This window comes from Ictalurus punctatus, chromosome 7 (assembly GCF_001660625.3).
Source record: "Ictalurus punctatus breed USDA103 chromosome 7, Coco_2.0, whole genome shotgun sequence".
Taxonomy (NCBI): domain Eukaryota; kingdom Metazoa; phylum Chordata; class Actinopteri; order Siluriformes; family Ictaluridae; genus Ictalurus; species Ictalurus punctatus.
In genome coordinates this window covers 16,893,600-16,918,400 of record NC_030422.2, presented here as the reverse complement: position 1 = coordinate 16,918,400, position 24,801 = coordinate 16,893,600, and the positions used below count along the sequence as shown (strand labels likewise).

At 34.8% G+C, this 24,801-nt stretch overlaps 1 protein-coding gene and 1 long non-coding RNA gene across 3 annotated transcripts in view; one reads left to right on the top strand and one right to left on the bottom strand.

Annotated features, from left to right (window-relative positions):
* LOC128632972 (uncharacterized) overlaps positions 1–24,801 on the bottom strand; it is a 29,698-nt gene that overhangs the window by 4,402 nt on the left and 495 nt on the right. The gene's annotated exons all lie outside the window — the stretch shown is intronic.
* On the top strand, positions 13,703–23,861 carry nat16l (N-acetyltransferase 16, like). Of its 2 annotated transcripts, XM_053681330.1 has the most exons (5): positions 13,703–13,754; positions 14,441–14,630; positions 22,057–22,252; positions 22,533–22,757; positions 22,875–23,861. In XM_053681330.1, exons 2-5 carry the CDS (start codon positions 14,551–14,553, stop codon positions 23,457–23,459), a joined length of 1,086 nt encoding a protein of 361 aa, XP_053537305.1. In that variant the 5' UTR covers positions 13,703–13,754; positions 14,441–14,550; the 3' UTR covers positions 23,460–23,861. The 2 variants fall into 2 exon arrangements, with proteins under 2 accessions (XP_053537305.1, XP_017327668.1); XM_017472179.3 differs by lacking the exons at positions 13,703–13,754; positions 14,441–14,630 and adding an exon at positions 20,275–20,413.

Below are 24,801 nucleotides of genomic sequence, written 5' to 3'. Positions count from 1 at the left end.
ACACACTAACTTATAGAAGTATAGGTATGATTGTTATTTACCTCTGTAAGGTGGGAGTTTAAGTGTGTGTATGTAACCCATTCCCTTGATGCAGCAGTAAAAGCTAAGTTTTTCAACAAAAAAAAAAACCTCACAGTTGTACATGGATACAGAAATTATATTCAGTGAATTGCTACTCAAAGAAAATAAGATTTAAATGAAGAAATTGGGCTGTGATACAGTTAAAAAAAAAAAAAAAAAAGATCCAGGTGAGATTTTGAGTGGAAAACCTAAAGCATTATTGTTAATCAAGGGGGTGAACTGTTCAAATGCCAATGCAGAGGCAATGTGATCTAATTTTTAAACAATACTTTTCTATAACCCAATAAGACTGCTTATTCTTAAGCAGTGATTAAACATAAATGTTTTTTTTTTGTTCAAAATTATGTGTTTTTGATTTTTTAAAAACAATTTTGTGACAAAACTATTTAAAATACATGTTTAAAAAAATTCAATCCCTGAGAAATCATTGGCATGTGTTGTGTGAGTTGCGAGATGGGGATGGGGTAAGGTGCATGTTGGCTGGTGTTGTCATAAAACACGTGGCTAGGTTTACACTAAGCAAAATAGTCTGTGTGTACTTAAATCTCCATTTTAATTCTAGAGATTTTCTGAAATATTCAGTAAGATGGCTTATTATTATTACTATTATTATTATTTTACCACACAAGTAAAACAGTCATTAGGATACAATCATTTAGTTTTATCAGCAATAAATTAAAGGAATTTCTTCCCCTCTCTCTCTCTCTCTCTCTCTCTCTCTCTCTCTCTCTCTCACACACACACACACACACACACACACACACACACATATTCACTGACACATAATACAGTTTTTGTGTGAACCTAGCCATACTATTTTTTGAAAACTGTACAGTTACACACTGATATTAGCTAACTCTAGAAATGGTAGAGAAATTAGTAGCAGCTTTTTTGTCTGTTTGCATTATATTTATAATTATATTTATATTGTATAGCTCTGTTCTTGTTTGCATCTGAACCTCTCTATCTGTACGTGCTCAATGGTTTAGGAATGTTTGAATTTTATAAACAATATTAACCCATATATATATATATATATATATATATATATATATATATATATATATATATATATATATATATATATATATATATATATATATATATATATATATGTATGTATGATAAAGCAGCCGTTTAAAACTTAGACTTGACATGCTTGAGTAAATTAAAAACATTTAGTTGCTGTTGATTTTGTTGTGTAAGTGAAAATTATGTACAGGATAGACTCTAGCTTGTTTTTAGATTTGTTTTCTTTTAATTATTATTTACTTTTTAAATTTTACATATGTTAAAATCTGTCTGTTTATGCAAGGTGTTAAAAAGAGACTGTCAGAATATTCTATTTATATACAATGACAAAATAGATAAGATCTTTTTGTCAGCATTTCATTCACCACAATAATTCGCATGTTTTATAAATTAACCATAATGACTAATGCAGCCCTAATACATTATGGATGCTAGCATCTATTTTGGTGCAGTTCATCCAGAATAATCTTTGATATTATGCATCCAAACGTACTAGCTTCCTCTTGTGGTATTTTTTTTTTCTTTTGGCCATACAGTTTAAGAATCATGAAAAACTATACTAAAAATGTTAACATATGTTGACATGTAAAAAATTCATTTATGACAGGAAGCTATTCAAATATATTGATGAAAATGCAGATATAATTTGATGGCAACAAGTGTTTGTTTGCACTTTACGTATATGCTTTTGTCAGAAACTATTAAATAAATTCCAAGTGATACAAAATCTGGAAATAGTAAAAAAAAAAAAAAAAAAATATTCAAATGCATGTTATTTCAAATAAATATAATAACATTTAATTCTAGTGAAATCTAACATGAGTAGAAACAAACTTTTTTACATCATGATGCTTAAAGTATATAATACCTTGGAGGTATTTTTCTAATAAAAAATATTGAACATTGAGTAAAGAGGGTGCAGTTTCAGTGATGCATAGCAAATCTGCAGCATTAAGCACAGTGTGTGATTAATGGCACATGTTTTTCCATGTTATTTTTGTATTATTATTTTTTGTAGCATTCTTAGGTTGTTGTGTATAAAATTAATATAGTATAAATGCTACATTTGCTGTATTACAAAGTTTGTCAAGACCATGTTAGGTAAGATAACTAATTATTTTAAAATATAAAATATTTAGAGAACTTTGTATGAAGTAAATTATTTGTACAGGCTTATTAGTTCCAACAGCCACAATCAGGGATTTAAGAACAAACCCGCTATTGATTTCAGCAGAACACTGGTATGACAAAAAATGTGCTTGAAAATCAGACCTGAAAATCAGACCTGCAAATACAAAAACCACCAACATAAGAAGAATTTAAATTGAAAACTTAAAATAGTCTATTTTTTGATGTATTTTTGTACTCTTGCTTTCTTTTGGCAGTTATTAAACAGCAAAAACCAGATATAAACAAAAGAGGATCTACCAATCCCTTATTGTGGCATTAAAACGGGGGCTTTGCTTTAGTTTTTATGACTCCTTTATAAAAGTAAAATCTACAGAGCCTGATGAATAGTTATGTGTGATCAGTGGGGGGCAAATAGCTCCCATTTTAAAGAACAAATAGCCTTATACAGAACTGGAGCATTTATTGATACTTGCTGTGGTTACAATGTAGCATAACGAACACAGTGTTATATTGTAGCATAGCTGAAGTCTTGTTGTTTATGTTGATAGTGAAAGGTTTTATGTAGGTTTTCTTTAAATGGACCAGATTCAGTGGTAGAATTGTGTGTGTGTACCTAATTTGTGAAATGTACTGCAGCACCTAACAATTAAAAAAAAAAGTAGAAGATAAAGTACCCCCTAAAATATTCCTCAAGATTCCTCATTAAAGAAACACATATACATGAACATTCTTCTGTAGTGGCCATTTTTCGGTATTGGCTCTTAGTAGCCCATGACATGTTTTCCTGTATATCTGTCCTTATTTGTCTTTGTATGACTTTATTCACAGACAGCACATGGCATGTACAATTTCAATATGAAAACGCACTGATAAGACATTGATAATTTTTCCTGAGGTCTATATAAGGCATAGTTTATAAACAAGCTAGCATTTATTCTAAAGATTGGTTTATTCTAAGGATTGGTTTAAGGATGACAGACTCATATTAGAGACTAGAAAAGAAACTGTACTACAAGGAGGTCAGGAGAACAGAAGCCTCAGGATGCGTTATGTATTTCAGGCAACAACAAATGGAAAACATGAAAGGCCAGTTAGCTCAGCTTGTCTGACATGAGAAGCAGGTGCTAGTGTTAACACTGACCCTGCAATTCTGACCTCAACCTCCCTCCGCTTCTATGTAAAGGTTTTCTTTACATTGCTGTACACATGTGACTTTGCAGAGTGCTGGGAATCAATGTTTCACTTTTAGACGTGTCAAAGGTACGTTGCTGTTAACATTAAAATTGATCTTTATTATGGAAATTGACAAGATAAACATTGCCATTACGACCCTTGACTGGCTTACTAATACATTAAACTTGGAACTGCTCTTGCTACTGGATAAAACAGGTTTTTAAATATGTATAAAACATATCAAATTCAATATTTTTTCTTGTACCATGCACTTAAAGAACAAAGAACACTTTTTACACCTTCCTAGGACTACAAAGACTCTAACAAAGACTAAGTACACTCACTGAGAAGTTTCCCATTTCATTGGTTGAGTGAATGTACATAGCATGACGATGTGTTACAGTACAGACACATGGACATTTTGATCAATAGAGAACATCAATAGGGAGGTATTCAGATTACTCAGCTAAACATAATAGGGTGCTTTGGATTTATTTGTTCAACTGACTCCCCTTTTCTTACTTTTAAATTATTTTACTGACTCAGTTTTCTTTTAAATATTTTCTTTTATCAGTGCATTTGCAGACCAGACCTTAAACAGATTTCAAAATAGACCAGAGGTTAAAATAAGAGTAAGCAGTGACTGTGTGGGTAAACTGAAGTTTCGAAATGCAGCTGGACATGCATGAAAACTCATTAAATCCATTGTTAGAGGTTCACAACTCAGCACAATATAGCTTTTCCCTTGCCCTGTATCTCACTCACCTATCCACAAGATTGTTACCTAGTTACTGTAAGTAATGGGTATAATTACGTATATAAGTAACATTTTCCAATGTGATGTGCAAATCACTAGATCAAAAATAGTTTCCCATAACTTGTAACTTAATAGCGTATAGCTCATTTTCCCACAACCTAAAATTGTGCAGTTTGACACAATTTGAACTCCCGTTGCATTCCACCACTAGAGGTTGTTTTGGGGATGACCTACAGGTCTCTGTCCTCTGATGACAGTAGCCCTACAGTTTAAATCCACATTACACTTTACACTTTACCTTCCCCAAATAAAGCAGCAGAAATTGTATTAGTCATTCAGTTTAATGATGTATTCTACCCTATGTATATCTTGATATTTCACCTTCATCATGTCTTGTGTGTCCTGTGGATCAGAATGTGAATCTCATAGACTATGAATAATTCCCATTTTTCTTATGGTATTATTCTCATATTATTATCAAGCACTAGTACCAAACTACACAGTTTTGACTGAGACGTAAGAAAACCTCTTCTTTTGCAGTAGCAGTGGAAAGGCAGCAAGAGGGGATGGTAAATACTGATCAGGCATTCTGTGTGTGTGTGCAGAAGTAAGGTTGGAGGGTAAAAGCGGTTAGGGGGGTGGGAGGTGGGGTGGACTGAGCTGGCCCAGCTGGCCTAGCTGGCATTGGTTTTTCCTAGGCAACCATGCCAGTCACATAACATGGGTGTGGGGTGGGGGGTGAGAGGAAGAATGGAGACCAGAGACGAGCTTGGCTAAAAGTAAGTTATGTTAAAAAAAAAAAAAAAACCTTCTCCAAATCCCCATACAATCTGTGTCTGTGTTTTCACTATTTCACACACACACACACACACACACACACACACACACACACACACACACACACACACACACACACACAGGATAGCAACAGAAAACAAACGAATGTGAGTCTTAAAGAGACCCAAAAGGCATATTAACTGAGGTTGTAAAGATTTTATCTAAACCCACTAAAACAGCAGAAATTTATGTCCATTAATGTTATTTAGCTATTTTTCTGTTCAACACTACACCACACCATCCTCATAGCAAAATACCTGCAGTCACGACACAGCTATTCTGCCTCCCTGTACTCTGTTATGGAACAGACAGATGGGCAGTGGGGGATGGGAGAAACAGGGGGAGGACAGTAACAGATTCAAGCTAAAAAGAAATGCTTTTGGTCTAAAGACATACTGTAGGAGAGCAATTTATATCACGTAAAGACATCTGGGATGCAACCCTATTTACAGTCAGTATTAATGTTAAGCTCTACTACATTTTCACTGATAGATCATGAGGCCAGAATCCTTAATAAATCAGTGATGGAATTAAAGGATAATTCAGAGTTAGATTTATTTCGTATTACAAGCCATACTGTAAATACTGTTAAATAAAATGACTGCTCTCTTGGTTGCCCTTGTGGGATCAATAAAGTCTATCTATCTATCTCTCTGTTTATCTCCCTATCCATCTATCTATCTAATTTCTAAAAGATCAATAGCTTGCAACACACACTGATTGAGCGGACATAGACGACCTTGAAGTTAATTGTCTGAGTGGTGAGAACTGGTATTCTAGACCTGAGAGCACATAAAGCAGAGGGATGCCAATCAGACATGGAATGTGTATGCCCATGTCTTGAATATGTTATAAACCTGTTTTGTAACTCACTCACTCAGTCAAAAGATTATCCACAAGGGGGAGCCACAGGATTTGACAAATGTACGTAAGTTTATATTCACAAATTGCATCTATATGAAATAAAGAACTGAAACACTCCCAGTATTTGATCCTGATACATATGCCATTGTTAAAAAAAAATATTTAAAAAAAGAAATAAAAAAAATGGTAGTTTCTTTCTTAAAACAAAACAAACAAACAACAAAAAAAAAACCATGTATTAGGGCAACTAGGGATTGGTGACATCTGTAACATGAGTCATTAGAGTATAACTTGGCCAGTCTTGCTCTGCATGTATAAACATGAAGGAGGATCTTACATAATCAATTAAACATTACAGGATATGCGATATATAAGAAATTAATCAAAGATAAGGTGACGTGATGTGGCCTGACACAAAGCCAACCCTGCAGTTGATAATTTTCAAATATACAGCACGTCCTAAAGACTTTTATTCGGTTTATTTCTCTTATACCAAAGCAATTTCCCAACAAGAAGTCATACATTTTATCTCTTTATAGTTATGTAATGTTGTAAACTGTCTGTAAAATACAATAACATAACTTTAACATTAATAAACAACCGTTCCCTCACAAGTCTCACTTTCTTCTCCAAGTTACTGATTTGCCTCTGACACTTCCAAAAATGTTAAACAAACATCTTATTAAACTGCTTTCACTAATCAGATATCTCAATAGCAAAATTCTATTACCAAGTTTAATTTAGTTCAGCTAGGCTTTGGTGGTTTATTTCACAAATATGTACAGAGTATATGTTGGAGGCTAGGCCTTTAACAACAACTGTTTTACTGATTGATGCAGAGTTCTCAATTATCTCTATTTTTTTTTTATTCTGCTAATTTCACTTTCATTACCAGTGGAATAACTTCTTTATTTGACCCATCTCAACCAAAATTCTCAACAAAGAGCCGCTGGGTATTAGTAGTGACTAGTGGCAAAAAAGCAACAGGATGCTGGAAGAGTGGTGGCACTCTTGACACTGTGACCTTGTCTTATAGCATGCAACTGATTCAATAAATCAATAAAATGGCCTCTGGTTTAATGTGAAATTTGGTAGTAAATGTCTCTATCTGTATCTGTGCATCATTAATACACAATACACAATGAATACTACTTGTACTGTGCAACCTTTAAACATATGTACATGGCTGGTTTGTCTAGCTCGTATAGCTCAGTTGCCACCTTGTGGTAAAAGATGTAAAGCAAACACTTTGTAAAAATAAAACAAAATTCTTTAAATGTATTTACATTTAAATAATATTTTTGAATTGTTGAATGCACTGATACATTCCAAACAGCAGAAACAGATACTAATTTAAATATCTGTTAAAGTCACCCAAGACATGTTTTAAAGACCATATTTAATTAAATGAGAAACAGTGAGGTAAGATTAGTTTACTCAGGGAATCTGGTTATTTAGGTATTAGCATGCTCAATGAAGGGAGAAGCATGTTCCTGATCAACACAAACAGCCTCTTCTTTGAAATCAGTGTTTTCTGGCCTGTTTTTGTGCACACACAAATGTAAGGACTTGGAAGGGTAGTTTCAGTTATTGAAATATCCATAAATTACCCATTTCTCAATTTTTTTTTCTCAAGGGGTTAGTTCAGTTATAATTTTGGGTAGTGTTTAGTTTGTTAGGTAGTGTTCAATATAACTAGGTGTCTAATCTAGGCTGAGTTTCACACATTTGCACATTTTCACACATTTGCACTGCATGACAGCTTTCAATCATACACTTTTCACGTGATGTATATAAAGTCTGTGATTATAAATGATAAACAGAAGGAACACTAAGGAAGTACAAATTCCACATTTCACTCAGTATAAAACCATCCAAACACAGAAAACTTCACAATATTGCAACTAAACTGAGCAGTGGGTTCCTCTGCCATAAAAAAGCAAAATAGCAACATGAAAGAAAGCACATGTTGCACACCACAAAGCATTTATTTCCCTTCTTACATCTTCTTAAATTCACAGTGTTAAGCTGAAAATTATACATCTTCACATTGTAAGTATAGCAGAGGTTTCTTGCATGTACTTTTGTGGTTAGACCTAAGCTTTATGGAAACTCCCACATGTTAAAGAGCACTTGCCATCACTTCCTTCCTCTGAAGACCTGTTCAATTATGCTTGAGTTGGCAGTGGAAAATAAGCACAACTGAAAAAAGACTCGCAAAGCAAGATTTTGATCAGTCACCAATTTTATGAGATTATTATATGCAAAGAAGTTTTTTTCTTCTGTTCTCTTACATGTCTGTAGTAAGTTCATAGCAAAGCAGAATAGAGACGAAAGAGGAAACGGCCTGTTTTTGTAAAAGAGCAGCCATGAGTAAGAATTCTCTCTGTGTGTTTTTCATCGTTTCCTTCATGCAAACAGGTACGTGCTAATGCCTAAAATCTATTTCAGACATATAGTATAGAATGTATGTACAGTTTTATCAGGATATCTGATACTGAATATTCTTCATAGTGTCCTTTGTCAGTATTTACATTACTTTATCTTCTGTAACTAGAAATATAGTTTGATATAAAACCCTACTTTAAGGTAGATTCTTGCTGCGAGGTAATTTTGGCGATATTAGTGAAATGAAATGCCACTTAAATCAAATACAGTGGCATTTATCACAAGCAGAAGGATAGCATTGCAATGTTTTTTTTTTAATTGACAGCCTGCTTTTTTATTTTTAAAAATCAACAATTTTTAAAAAATGATTCACTGCACAGTAGGAAATTGTGAACTAACTGATGTGTGGAAATTACTAAACTGGGAGGCAAATTGGGCAAAAACATTCACGCAAAAAAAAATCACAAAGAAGTATGCAGTTTGAAGAAGTGTATGATTAGACGTAGAGTCGTTGTTATTTCATGGTAATGAAAATACAGTATATTTTTAAATTACTTCTTGTGAGTGTATACAAAGATAACTGAATGGGTGTGCTTAACATTAAGGGTCAATTATAGATAATATTGTGCTCAAATAATTCATAAAACCAAGATGTCCTCAGGGGGCAAACCTCATTTTATATTAAAATTATTACAAAATAAACATAAAATCAAAATACATTTAAAACAAACAAATAGATACATTTTCCACAGATTCAAGTACTTAATATATAAAAAGTGATCAGTGATTGCTGAGGATTCTCCAAACAGAATTTGGACCTGGTCTGATCACTTATCACACATACACAACACAGAAATCCAATCTCAGAGGCTGCTTTGTGTTCACGGATGGGTGCAGTGCTTTACATTAAGGCTGTCTGACATTATTTACAGTATTAGTTAACATGAACAAACTATGTATGTCAGCATTAATAGACCATAAGTAATCAGACCATTAAGAGCAACAAACACTTTTATTAATTGTTTTTAATAATAAATCAAAAAAGCCCAATAATAACACCTCCATAAAATTTTGTTAATTTCTTAGCAAAATTAAGCCCTCAATGACCTATATGAAGCAACATCTTGATTAACAATTTTTAAAATTGTTTTGTGGCAAAATTCGAGAAACGAAACAGAAGTTGTCACGATTTAGCAACATGCAGATCATTTTTGCTAATATATGCATGCTGACTTATTAAATAATGTTATTTAAAGCGACCTTTGTACGAAGTGTTACTATAATCAGATTTTGAGCACATAATGTTTACCTATAGTGACAATGTAACAGAAATTAGCTGATTAGTTTTTCAGTATTTATGATGCTGAAGAAAAAAATGTCAAACAAAACAAACTTCTCCTAGTATATGAACTGCTAAGAGATTTTAATGAATATAGAACTAAACTTCAGACCAAGAACCTTGGCACATGTGAGTACTAAATCAGTCAAATATTTGTCACAGAGATGGCTAAAACTAGTTTAAGAATGCATGCACTGATCAAATGGCGACCATGACTGCAGTATCAGAAGACATACAAAGATATGAAGGTTTGGACCTTTTTAAAAACATTTTAGTGAATCATGAGATTGCAGTACAGAATGTACTGTTAGATATGCAATCAAACATGAGCTGAACATAGAAATCCTTTAAACAATGAGGTTATCCTTCAAACTGCTTCAGTCAACTGCTGAAAAAAAAAACAGGATGTAGAATACATTTACTACCAGTCAAAATACATAGTAAAAGAAACAGTAAATATCAAATATAAAATTTCATTCTGGCAACTGGTTTAGATGGTTTAGATATCAGAACATTATAAATAGATATTATTATTATTATTATTATCATTATTATTTTTAATAATAAAGATATATTAGTAGTATAGTAGTTATATACATGTATGCATTCACTGGTCACTTTAAAAGGAACACCTGTTCATTGGTGCAGTCATCCAGTCAGCCAATCATGTGGCAGCAGCACAGTGAATAACATTACGCAGATACAGGTCAAGGGCTTCAGTTAATGTTCACATCAAACATTAGAATAGGGAACATTGTGATCTCAGTGACTTTAGCCATGGCACGTTGCTGGGGACAGATGGGCTGGTTTGAGTATTTCAGATACTGCTGATCTCTTGGGAATTTCACACACAACAGTCGTTTTACACAGAATGGGGTGAAAAACAAGAAACATTGCATGAGTGACAGTTCTGTGAGTGGAAATGCCTTGTTGATAAGAGAGATCAACAGAAAATGGACAAATTGATTCATGCTGTCAAGAAGGATATAGTAACTAATATAATCACGCTTTACAACCATGGTGAGCAGAAAAGCATATCTGCATGCACAAAACATTGAACCTTGAGGTGGATGAGCTACAACAGCAGAAGACCACATTGAGTTTCACTCCTGTCAGTCAAAAACAGGAATCTGAGGCTATCATGGGCACAGACTCACAGAACTGGACAGGAAAGATCACCTAGTCTTCAACTGTCCAGTTTACATGATTCTGTGCAAATTATAGCCTCAGATTCATATTGTTGGCCGACAGGAGTGGAACCCGATGTGGTCTTCTGCTGCGCATCCACCTCAAGGTTTAATGTGTCATGCATTCTGAGATGCTTTTCTGCTTACCTCGGTTATAAAGAATGCGTATCTGAGTTACTATGAACTACCTGTCAGCTCAGACTAGTCTGTTCATTCTCTTCTGATCTCTCTTATCAACAATGTGTTTCAGCCTGCAGACCCACCGTACACTCAAACCAGCCCATCTGGTCCCAGCAATCATGCCAGGGTTAAAATCACAGAGTTCACACTTTCCCCCATTCTGATGTTTGATGTGAACATGAACTGAAGCTTTTTACCTGTATCTGCATGATTTTATGCATTATGCTATTGCCACATGATTGGCGTATTTGGATAACTGCATAAATGAGCAGGTGTACATTAAAGTGGATGGTGAGAATATATTGCCATAAATGAGAAAAATGTTTTCTAGTCCAGATCTAGCAAAAACGCAGTGTACACCATTTGCCATTTCTGTCTCTACAGGCATCTCCAACAGCAGGATATCTATCAGTCTCAGTCAGGAGGGAGATAACATAATCTTGACCTGTGTCCTAGCTGGGAATGAGAGTCTAACACAGGTCAACTGGGAGATGGTGCAAGGCTCTAATTACACCAAACTAGGAATCTTCCACCCTAGTCAAGACATCCACATCTTCTCTGAGCACGTTGGCAAAGTAAAGATTCGGGGGCAACAAACCCCGCTGATATCCTCAGAACTTTCTTTGCAGAAAGAAGCACTAAATGAGAGTGGACTAATCTGCTGTCAATTCGTTACCTTTCCATCAGGCATTCTGAAGCAATGTATGGACATCAGCGATACAGTAATAAAAAGTATAATGATTTTTACATTAATCTTAATTAGTCTATGAAATACTCCTCAGCCTTCACATTGCTGTTCAGAATAAATATTTACAGCTTGCTATGTTCATGTGTGTTTATGTGTACACCCACACCCTTCTAGGTGTGCTCATATCTTCAGCTGAACCACATGAAGCAGGACGAAAGCAGAGTTTTTTGGGGCAATTTGGAGCTTTGACACTCGGATGCATTCTTTCTCTCTTATTTCTGACCATTCCTATCTACATGTGCAAGAGGTGTTTCTGTAGGAGGTACAACTACAATATACAATGATGTGTGTTTGTGTATGTGTGTATATGTATATATACAACCCCAATTCCGAAAATATTGGGACAGTATGGAAAATGCAAAAAAACAAACAAAAAACAAACAAACATAAAGAGGCATTTGAAAATCTAGTTTACCTTGTACTATAATGAAATCACATTATTAACACATTAGTTGATGTTTTACTTTCTTGAATTTAATTTGTTTTTGACAATATACTTCCATTTCCAATTTGATGACTACAACACACAACAAAAATGTTGGGACAATCGACCCTTTACGACTGTGTAACATCACCTTTTCTTTTATTAACACTTATTAAGCGTTTGGGCGCTGAAGACACCTGTTGGTTAAGTTTAGCAAGTGGAATTTCCCCCCATTCACCCATTATGCATTTCTTCAGCTGCACAACTGTATGGCTCCTTATATACTATGATTAGATTATTGCATCACCTGTTTCACATTACCTTATTATTTCAACCTGTCACATCGCTATTAGTTCTTAATTGTCCCTCCAAATTGCGTTTCAACTTTTTCGGAATGTGGTGCATGCATCAATTTAAAAATAAATCTTTAAAAAACTATGCATTTGATTAGGTACAACATCAAATACCTTGCCTTTATACATTTTTTGTTTTGTGATTTACAAATCACTCCTCTTTGTTTTTATTAGCATTTTCCACACTGTCCCAACTTTTTCAGAATTGGGATTGTGTGTGTGTGTGTGTGTGTGTGTGTGTGTGTGTGTGTGTGTGTGTGTGTGTGTGTGTGTATATATATATATATATATATATATATATATATATATATATGTATCAGAATCTGCTAAATATTTTTTACTGCCCTAAATAAGCTATTTCACATAACAGATGTTTACATATAGTTCACAAGACACAATAATAACTGAATTTACACAAAGCAACCAGATTAAAAGTTTACATACCCTTGATTCTTAATACTGTGTGTTGTTAGCTGGATGATCAATGACTGCTTTTATGTTTTGTGATAGTTGTTAATGAGTCCAATGTTTGTCCTAAGCAGTTAACCTGCAGGTCCTGCACATTCTTTGGTTATTCACAGCAATACTAAATAAAAAAAAATTATCCTTCTTATTTAAAAAAAAAATTATGAACATTTTGCAGATTCTTCAAGGGGTATGTAAATTTATGAGCACAACTGTATATAATAATACAAATTCTAATATGCCAACAACATACAGTGCTGTGCAAAAGTCATGGGCACCCTTTGACAAAAATTGTCATACATGTTTATTTTATGACTTCTGCATTATTGAGAAAAGTAAAAAAAAATAAAACATAAACATTTGTACATTGGTAATGAAATACACATATTATGTAATAGCCCACTTTTCAGACAAAACAATGGTAGCTGTCAGCTACAAAAGAGATGCAAATGTGTCAGTAAAACTCAAGATGAAAATTGTGGTTCTCCAAGGTTTACAAACGCTTAGAAAAAACAACCAATTTTGGTATAAAACTGTACTGCTGATGCAGTTTTAAAAAGCAAATGGTGGTCACACCATATATTGTTTTGTTTATTTTATTACTGTTTATTACTCTTTTTAGGTATAAATGTATACACATGTGTATATTTGTATATGTATATAATGTATATAATATGATTTATGCTCTATTGTCTATATTATGGAAACGTAATATACTTATACTTAATATACTTTCCTAGAAGACAAGTGCTTGAGATACAGCATGTGCATACAGACCCATCAACATTTACAGAGGTAAGATAAAATCAACCAACATTGCATTCCAGCTGTGCTATCTTACTAGATTTGACACATGCTTTTTACTCTAACTTTATTCAAAAACTTTACTCAGTAATAATTACCTGTGTTATGTTTTACTTCTTAAATGACCTTAGATGAAAGAACTAGTGGTATCTGTATTTCCTGTTTTCTTTTTCTCTTGCGCAGGCACTGTGGTTGAAATTTATTGGCCACTGCCTAGCTCAGCAGGTTCACACAGAGATAGATAACACTAACATTTTCCATTAAGTAATGGAAAAAGCCCATATGCAAATATTGTAATTATATAGTTCTATTCTTCATGCCAACAAGCTTAGCTTATGATGCAGCATGTTCGGTAAGGTTTTTGATAACAAATAATTGATAAAAGCAACAAAAAACAAAACAAAAAAAGAGCAGAACTATGTGACGTAATCAAAATTTCAGATCAAGTGTCAATCACCTGGGACAATACATAACAGTGTAAAACCTGTTCTATACCAAAAGTAGTCTAAAAATACAAAGGAATGGTAAGCCTACCATGAACATGCATTTGTGTGCTTGTGGAAAATCTGCATTAATTCTGATTTAGCTTCAGTTCAATACTGACTACTGCAATACAGAACATTCACATAGGCCTTATAACAACATGCAAATAACTCATGTTGTCTATATTGCTTTAGATGTACACAGCTCAAGAGGCACATGAAGTACATCATACCCCCTCTCCCTCTAGCTTTGACCCCACAAAATTATATGCAAAGATTAAAGAGGATCTATATTACGGCCGACTATGGAAAGCCTACCAAGGAAGAACGCGGGTATCAGCACAAGGGTGCCTGACTGGTTCCAGACAGATTTACTACCGTCTAGGTGAGAATCCTCTACCACAAAGTGATCAGGAATACAGACCAAAAATCCCAGATGAAGTGACAAGGTCATCACCAGTCAACAGTATCTGAACATATTGTCACCCATTAGCCACTAGAAGTTACCACTTGTACAACATATTGTGAACACCATGTACACCATGTCATTTTCAAATTACATACAGCTGTTCTACAATGCAAAAACAGTATTTTAAAATTTCTGTGGCTTTAAATGGTGTTTCTTTTAAAAGATCTGTTTTCAATAATGATAAAGATTCAGTGTGGATAGAAATCAAAGAAAAAATACTTTTAAAGCATGTGAGTATGTCACATACCCTACAGATAAGAGCTTCTTTGGGTGTTTTAATGAATTACAACATTCACGTGATCCAATAAATTTGGACCAAAATGACACTGGTCATTTGTCAGCATACAGTACATACATTTTTTTGGACTGCCAAGGATGGTATGAGTCACCTAGATACCTTGTTGTGTGTGTGTGTGTGTAGGTGTATGTTTTGAGAGACTTTCAAGTCACAATGGAGGAAGTATTGGCACAAATACTGCTATCATATAGCCATCCTTTCTTCCACTTATACACCATATAGAAATATCCATGTCATAATCAAAGCTGGGGATCGACTCAAATTGTCTCATTTTATCTTTTCTTTCTCAATGAGCATACTTTTTATGCTTCCATAGTACCTTTTCTCCTACAACTCTGTGGCGTGGCCTGGATAACTAACTCTGTTAGTTCACAGTTGTCACTGTCAGGCTATCTACTGACAAACTATCCATGGCAGCCACTCTTAAAATGGTAGCTCCTACAGCACCAAATGTGCTGCTTTGCACAATAGTAGTCACACCATTATTCACAATAGTTTTAAAGGGAGATTTGGACAGACAGCTCATCTGTGTACCAACCCTCTGGCTTGCATTCTAGCTCATGTGATGTATTTTAGATATGTTTGCAAGTGACCTTGTCTCCATGATGGCCAGCTGGCATGAGGGCACTGCCTTACAAATATTAAATTTACATTTATAGCATTTGTCAGACACCTTTATCCAGAGTGACTTATAGAAGTGGTTTGAAGTCTCTATCAATAAATACATCCTGAGCATTGAAGGGAGCTTGATGCAGTGCAGATGCATAATTTCTTTAAACAAGTTTTTCCATTTGGCTTTGTAGGCATGCATCAGTGTTTTAAATCTGATGTGGACAGCTACAGGAAGCCAGTGGAGGGAGCGTAGCAATGGGGTGGTGTGGAAGAACTTAGGAAGGTTGAAGTTAATGAAATGCATTCTGGATTAGTTGCAGAGGTTGGATGATGCTCAGAGGCAGATCTATCAGGAGTGAAGCTCTGTATATACAAATTCTTCTGATGTTGTCAAGGAGAAATTGGCATGAGAGTATCAGATTAGCAATGTGAGAGGAAAAGGACAGTTGATTGTCCATGGTTACCCTAAGTTTGCATGCAGTGACAGAAGGTGAGATCTGAGAGTTGTCCAGGGAGATCACAAGATCCTGAAGTAGGAATGAATGACCTGGGATGAACAGCAGTTCAGTTTTTCTGCAATTAGGTTTCAGCTGATGAGCTGCCACCCAGATGTGATGTCTGCCAGACATGCAGACATGCTGTGGCAGCCACTCTTAAATGTTATGGGATATAGGAAAGGTTAGGCAAGGCACAGGTGGACCTCTTCGCCAATGCCAAGTCAACACATTTGTGACTGTTGTTCTCACTGTCAAACAGACTGCTGATACAGGATGACTGGCCTCACCATCTACTATACACTTTACCTCCTCTAGGACTGACTCTTCCAATCTATTATGCACTTTTCCTCCTCTTCCACTGATTCTGCCCACATTACACATAATTTAACAACTAGGCCACAAAGTCCAGTTTATGGCCTTCGTATGGGCATCAATACCTTGGTTCCCACTACTGATTTTGCTGGTGGACAGAACACCCTTGCAGCATCCTTCCCAAGCTCCCAATTTGCTGTCCCAAATAGACAGAGATTTGGCATAACTGGCAGGTCACCCAAAACATTTTTACACACTAGTATGTCTTAATTTATCTTTGTAATTTGTAAATATTGTAAATAAATTGTAAGTATAAAGTTCTGTTTAATTTTTTTTTTGTTTATAAGTCTAGCTAGCTAGCTAGATAATCATCGCTACTTTCTTCAACTAGCATCTTAGTTGCTTTTTGGCACAAATTAACAGACACTGTTAATGTTGTTGACCTGATTTTAGAGAAGTCTTTTGATGCTCAAACTCATGAGGAAAGTGTGAAAATTAAACAAGACAGCAGATATCCCAATTGTAATTGAAATATCAAGGAGCTCTTTTGGTAAAGTAAAATTGATTGGCTGACTGGCAGTGCTATATGATTCTTACTGTCCTGAAGGTTAGGAGGGGTGAAAAAAGGGGAGTTAGGAATGTAACTGTAAATATATAAACCGCAGATAATCACCAGGGTGCCTTGTCATTTCAAACTGATGCTGAGACCTCAGCAAGCCCCAGGTTCCAGGGAAAGATGGCTGTGTGACAGCATAATTTATTGAAAATAATGCATCATATGTCACTTTGTATCTTTGTTGAAAAGTTTCAGTGTTTGCACATGTACCAGAAGGAATTATTGGCCCTGGGGTTCACACAATTATAGTTGCATACTGTACATAGCTAGCAATTTACTATGTTTTTGCTCTATATCTCTATATGTTGGTCTTTATGCTGAATCATTACTTGAGATTCTCAAGTCATATTAATATTGTATGACATATGTTCTAAAATACAATCATAAGTATTTATATATGTTTTATATAATATTGTAACTCTACATGAAACTTGTTTTAATGTAATTTGCTTTAAAATACCTTGTAATATAATGTAATTGTAATTTCTACTTTGTTATATCAGTTATTCTTGTTATGTATATGAAAATAATAAATTTCTTGGGATCTCTACTCTCTGATTTACTAGTGCTATATTGATTTAAATATGTTAAAAGCAGTAGAGATTTGATCAAGATCGATTGGTCTACTTTTTTGTTTAGAATAACATCAAACCATACACCTAAATAACTATGAACTCTTTATATTTCTTTATAGTCATTATATTTTCAGTATTTTCTTGATTTGTCATAAAAACGTATGCCTGTATGTGAAGAAGTGGGACATGATAGGGGTAAGGCTATAATCCGTAAATTATAATCCCTAGAGTAAATAATAAAGATTCTAATATTTATTAAAATTTAATGATTGGACGTGTTAGCAAACTGAAAGATATAGTAGCCTTAGGAATCTGTTGTAGGCTAACCATGAGCAGTGCCTCAACATGCTAGCAGCACTTTCCCACAGGATTGCTAGTGGATCAGATGATAGGGAACATGAAGAATTATAAGAGGAGATGCTGAGTAAGGACCCTATCTGGAAGGGAAAATGTCTAATGTGACCTTAAACCAGATCCTGACACATTTGTATTGTTGTGTCTTCTCTCATCCTCCTGACTGGCATGATTTATGATTATGCTCTAGTTCTATTTGTTTTTGTTTTTCCTCACTAGGTATATAAATGTACATCTGTGTAGCAATGCTGTCCCATCTAGTAAAATTCATTATTTCACCTAAGATATGACGGTGCTTTGTTCACATTAATATTTGTGATGTTTTCTTTATGACATAATTTCAAACCATATACTGCACCTCAAGTAGCAAAATTCATATGACTTATTCTCAGATATCCTGCCTAATTAAATGGCTTGTACTGTTGAGTTAGTCACACACGGGGATATGGTACTGTGAACTAGGGATGTCATGAGAACCGATACTTCAGTACCAAATCGGTACCAACATTCTTAAAACCTGACGGTACTTGTTTTTCTGCACTAGCATTATAATCGATTCTAATGGACGTACCGAGGTTGCGATTCTTCCAGACCTGATGGGGGCAGCAAATACGCGCAAGTGTTTTAGTGTCCTGTCAGCAAAATGCAGCCTAATGTCACTAATAATTATTCAAATGTTCATGCTTTTAATATGGTCTGCCACCATATAAGTGAATTTAATCTAATGCTTGCATTCAGAGTATATGTGTGTGCACGCGCATGTTTAGGAGTGCACCACCACTCATTGTCAGACAGTGTTTGATAACTAAAATACTCTCTCTCTCTCTCTCTCTCTCTCTCTCTCTCTATCTCTCTCTGCCTCTCGTGGATGTCCTCCACGAGAGTTTTTAATTGATTTTTTTTATTCTATTTTTATACCATACCGTGGTATCAAATTTGGTATTGAGTACTTTTGGTGGTATTGGTACCAAATACTGTATCTGGTATCGTGACATCCCTACTGTGAACCAAAAACAATCTAGCATTTCAACCAAGCATTGTATTATTTGAATTTGCTGTATTTATCTATGCATGTAAATACATTTTAAATTATCCTGGAGCTGTTTATCTACTAATTTACTTTTCACTATAATAATAAGCCAAGCAAATTATGATTTACTTGACTGTAATAAACAACTTCTAAGTTTAGAAGTGCAATTGTCAGTGGGTGAAGGCCATCTATAAACCACAGATTTGCTTACTTTAACTTTTTCTACATGTAATTAAGAGGGACTTTGTTCGTGTAAGACAAAGGTAAGATGTAACAAAAGGGAAAAAAAGAAAAGAAACCAATTTCAAAGTACATTGGGCTAGTGTAAAATCTCTGCATCGTTTCTATAATATACATCTAAGAATATTACAGTTGCAATCAATATTATTCAACCCCTATTGCAAGTCAGGCTTACTGTCAAAATTTACAGACTTTCAGCTGTTTGCAATGAACAAATCAAACAAAAGCAATTGAAATAGTTCAACAAAGCGAATGCTTCAAGTGGTTTCCCCAAATTTAACTGAAAATGCAACTTATAATGACTTCTCCTGCCTCAAAATTATTTAACCCCTTCATGGCAAGCATCTTAGTACTTAGTAGAGCACCCTTTTGCTCTTATGACTTGCTGCAAAAGAGATGCATAAATGTTTTTATTTCAAATTATTCACATACACATGAAAATGATACTCACCTCCACTGGAAGTAGAACTTCCTTTCAAAATTTAATACAGACTTATTTTGGACTTATTACTTTACATTTTAAATGGAGTACAATGGTGTTTTTACAACAAATGAAGCACAATTCTACAAACACACCTCAAACTAGCTTCACTGAACATAAGTCATTCAACTTCATTACAGTTTTTTCAGGTGAACCGGGTGTATTTATTAAAGCCTCTGTAGCACATGCCATGACCACACAGGTGTGAACAGTAACAAATGTAATAAGATTATACTTTCTCACCCCAGAATATATAACCCAACTTGCTAAAATATCTAAATAAATATCATTGGTTTCTACTGAGTAGTGACAAATCTTCATAAAGGTCTCAGGCAAACTTTTGGATTTTTTTTTTTAACAACCTTTAGTCTTTTGTCTGTTTGAACTTGCTTCTTTTATCTATGCCTGTAAATATTTTAATTCACCATGGTGCTGGTTGTCTACTTAGTTACTATGAAGTGGTTAATATTTTGTATTTGATTATGCAAGGTGAACATACAACCAATGCAGCAAATATAGTAAAGGGGTTTATGGTTCACATGTGTTCTAGGTCATTTATATTTCAAAGATTTGCCATTAACAGACAGTTGCCAATGGGTGAAGTCCATCTAGGAACCACAGCTGTGAACATTGCACAACTGAACATTATCTGCTTATAATCGAAGGGACATCAGCCATGTTGAGGTAAAGAAACAAATTTCAAAGTAAATTATAATATTAACATTTATCAAAATTCAAATTCAATATCACTGCACCATACATCTAAGGATATTTAAACCTGGCTATAGTGTGTAGAGCAGTGTATCAATATAAAAAGGTGCACATCATTTAGAACAAGAGTTTAGTATCAACTACCTGCAACTACCACAGCTCCATGTTGCGCAGCATTGTATTGCACATACAACTGCACATATCTGCACTTTATTCCACATATAGTCCATATACTTTTTCTGCCATCTATCTTTTAAATGCTTTAAGTTTGATATATATATATATATATATATATATATATATATATATATATATATATATATATATATATATATATATATATATTATATTTCTCTACTTCTATGCAAGTAAATACTGTTTTTATGTAAATTCAGTTTTCATGTAAATTGTTTTTATGTAAATTCTTTTTTTATGTAAATTCTGTTTTTATGTCATTAGACAGTTGTAAAAAGAGTGAAAACTCCCACACAACGTTAATAGTGTGATTAGGGTGTGTACATGTCTATGAGTTTCCTCTCTTGAGATTCTTTGCCAAGAGTTTACTGCAGCTGTCTTTGGTTGTTGCTTATTCGTGGTTCTTTCTACATTCAGTTTTGTCTTCAGTAAGTGAAAAGCATGCTCACTTGTGTTGAGATCAGGTGACTGACTCTGCCATTTAAGAACATTGCATTTATTTCCCTTAAGAAGCTCTTGGTTTGCTTTTGCAGTATGTTTTGGGTCATTACACATCTGTACTGTGAAGCGCCTTGGTCAGATGTTGTGAAAGCGTCTTTCTTCGCCAAGAAAATAATTCTGTGATCATCAGCTTTAGCTGTCTTCTGTGGTCTTCCAGGCCCTTTGGCATTGCTAAGCCCGCCAGTGCATTCCTTTGTTGATTTGGCCATTCCTAAAGTTTCTGCTATCTCTAGTTTCTGCTATTGTTTCAGCTTAATAATAGCCTTCTTCACTTGCACCAACACCTCTTTGGACAGCATATTGAGACTGCATATTAAGCATATAAACAGCTAACAAGTGCAAATTCAACACTTCGTATCAACTCCACAACTTTTATTTCCTTAATTTGTCATGAAATAATGGCAACACATGCCACATCTGGCCATGAAATTGCTTATCGGTCAATTGTCCATTTGCTTTTGAGCCTGTGAAAATGGAGGGACTATATAAAAAATGGCTGTAATTCCTAAACGGTTAATGCAAAATTTTTGTGAAACACCTTGAATTAAAGCTATACACTTCAATCACATCTTGATTGCTTAATTTCATATCCATTGTGTTGATATACTGGTCAGAGGCAAAATTATGAAAATTGCGTCACTGTCCAAATACTCTGACTAGATTATTTATACCATTTTCATACTCATCAAACCATTCTGTCTGTCCTTGTACTCTATGGACCAGAACATTGTCATCCTGGAAGAGACCACTCCCATCAGGATAGGAATATTTAATCATAGAACAAAGCTGATTAGTCTGAATAACTTTGCATTGACGTGCCTGCTTAAATTGTTTTTAGATTTTCTCACATGCCAAATTAGCTGTCTGTAACACTGAGAAATAGCCTCATATAGCTTTAAATATTTGCTGTTTATCCTCAGCGATGCAATGGAGGCACAGTTTGTAGGAGAAAGTGATGGTCTAACATTCTGGCTGGCCAGACCACAAGACTATGATGAGGTGATGGCCATATCACAGGACATCTACAATGGCAACGATTACCTTCCACATCGCTATCCCACCTGGATGACTGAGCATGACAGAGTGGTCATAATTGGCAGAAGGAATGGGAAGCTGGTAAGAATAGTTTGTACTATTAACTGTCTGGAGTAATGTAATCAATTCCCATTAGAATGTAAGATTCACTGATCGCAAAATAGAAGCTTCTCTAGTTTTCCCCAAAAGGCATTGCAGACTATGTAATTATCATGCCATTATTGATGTATTTTTACCACAGTCATATTTCACAAACGGAGTACAAACGATTGAGACTATTTTGCCGACATTTTGCTGTGGGTGGCGGGCCACCTTCACGCAGCTTGCCAAAGTAATTATGCCAATCCCTGTTTGCCTGTAGGTGGCACTGGACTCTGCACTGGTGGTTGATGGAGGGCAAACAGTGGTGTTGGAGGGATTAAGGGTGTGTCCTAGTGAAAGAGGATGCGGTGTGGCTGGAGTTATCCAGAGAGTGACTGATTGCTACGTTAAGCAGGTTTACCCAAGTGTAACAACCAAACGATTGACAAGAGCTGACAACCCAGGACCTGAAAATCTCTCCAAGTTTATTTTTCTGTCTTGCCAGGTAAATTACAGCATCTTTTAATTTTTTTTTCCAAATACTATATTTATTACTCTCTCTCTGTATTTATTCTCTCTCTTTCTCTCTCTCACTCTCTCTCTCTCTCTCTCTCTCTCTCAGGCTATTCTGTCTGTGTTTGGAGAGGCTGAGAGTTTTAAAAGATTTATCTCAGGCCTAAAAGCAAAACTGGAAAGCACAGAGAAATCAGATGGGCACAGCAACAACAACCAAAAACTATTTGTACTGAAGGACAGACATCAGCTTAAGTCAATACTCATGGAACCTGATCTTTCATTGAGACTTCAGCTTCCAGGAGGTGCCATCATCCAAGACTGGCAGCCTCTGAAACCAATAGAAAGCAACCTGGAGATTTTAGAAAGGCGAAACCTGACTTGGATGGTTGATTGTTTCGATGATAAACCAATGTTTATGAGCCTGCACACACCACCCTATCCTGTTCCATTTAATGCAGGTTCTTTGCGGTTCAACATAGACATGTTTGGGACTGATGCATCTTTAGCAAGGAGGGCACTGATAGCACATTTAGAGCAGATAATTGAGAAGATTCATGGCACTGTTTTGGTTCATGTTTACATGCCTAAAACTTTTTGGGAAGTCATGAGACAGTTTTGTGAGGGAGATGAAGGAGTAAAACAATGGGAGATTTTCCAGGAGCAACTGTTTCTGGAGAAAGAGATGTCATAAATAGTAGAGATGATAAGACAAAGAAATGTATTAGTGGTACCAAAGGTGCTAGAGCTCTGAAGAGAGGGCACTGAGTATCAAAGTTTTTAGTAAATTTTAAAGTTTGTTGATTTTCTTGAACAATTTCAGCTACCATAATTCTTTTACACAATAATTACAAAATACAAGCCTAAAGATTTGCTTTGAAATATTAATTTTTCAGGTAGATGTTGACCTGCTATGGCATTACTGCCTGTTGCACCTCCTCCGGTGCCCATAGGATTACCTGACTCATCCTTGAGCCTTGCCAACATGCCTACTGCAACCAAAAACATATAGGCCTCCCCAATGACTAAGGCTGTAGCAAACCCCACTGGCACAATTGCATAATAATTACAAGATACAAATCAAAAGATTTGCTTTTATATATATATATATATATATACATCTACCTGATATATATATATATGTATATATATATATATATATATATATATATATATATATATATATATATATATATATATATATACATACATACATACATATATATATATATATATATATATATATATATATATATATATATATATATATATATATATATATATATATATATATATATATATATATATGTGTTGGGATTATACAGCCTTGCTGTGAGACCAGCCACACTAATGCTGTTTCTCAGCTATGCACACAATGGTTCTGTGCATTGTTATTTGTTTTTTTTTTGTTTTTTTTTAATGATAATTTCAAATCCTAGACCTCAAAGATAAAAAATGACATGGGGTACTTTTTATTGTTGGGAATCCTTTAAAAATGTTTAATGTTTTTTTGTAGTTTGCACTGGCCACACTTAGTGGCAATATGAAACTACTAATCAAAAATAAATGGTGACAATTACAATCGAATTTCCTTAACTTATCAGTGCAAAGAAATTCTTTTTAATCAGTAAAGAGTGATAACCTGGTGTCAGTTGTTTACTTTTGTCATGTAAATAGCGGAGAAGGACTAGAGACTACGTTTCAAATCAGCCACGACACCTAGTCACATGTTTTGATTCACCTATTTCACGTTTAGCTCATTAGCTCTGGTGTATATATAGTCACTTTCGGCACTGCACGGGTTGTCTTGCGTTGTTTGGTCTGTATCATATCATGCTCGTCCTTGGTTCAGTAATGGTGCGCAGAGCGTTGTTGAAGCCGAATTGTGTCGAGGCTTCGAAACAATCCGACACCCGTCTCTACGGTGCAGGTGTGTGAGGGTCTGCCAAGCTCAAAATACTTTTTAATTAATCCATTAAAGTATTTAAAACAGTCGGTATTTGGAATGAAATCAGGTAATATGAGACACTTAAGCG

Coding starts and splice junctions, on each gene's coding strand:
- nat16l (XM_053681330.1), top strand. CDS start 14,551: ATGGAAAGCCTACCAAGGAAGAACGCGGGTATCAGCACAAGGGTGCCT. Junction 22,253..22,532: donor GCAGAAGGAATGGGAAGCTG/GTAAGAATAGTT, acceptor GTTTGCCTGTAG/GTGGCACTGGACTCTGCACT. Junction 22,758..22,874: donor TTATTTTTCTGTCTTGCCAG/GTAAATTACAGC, acceptor TCTCTCTCTCAG/GCTATTCTGTCTGTGTTTGG.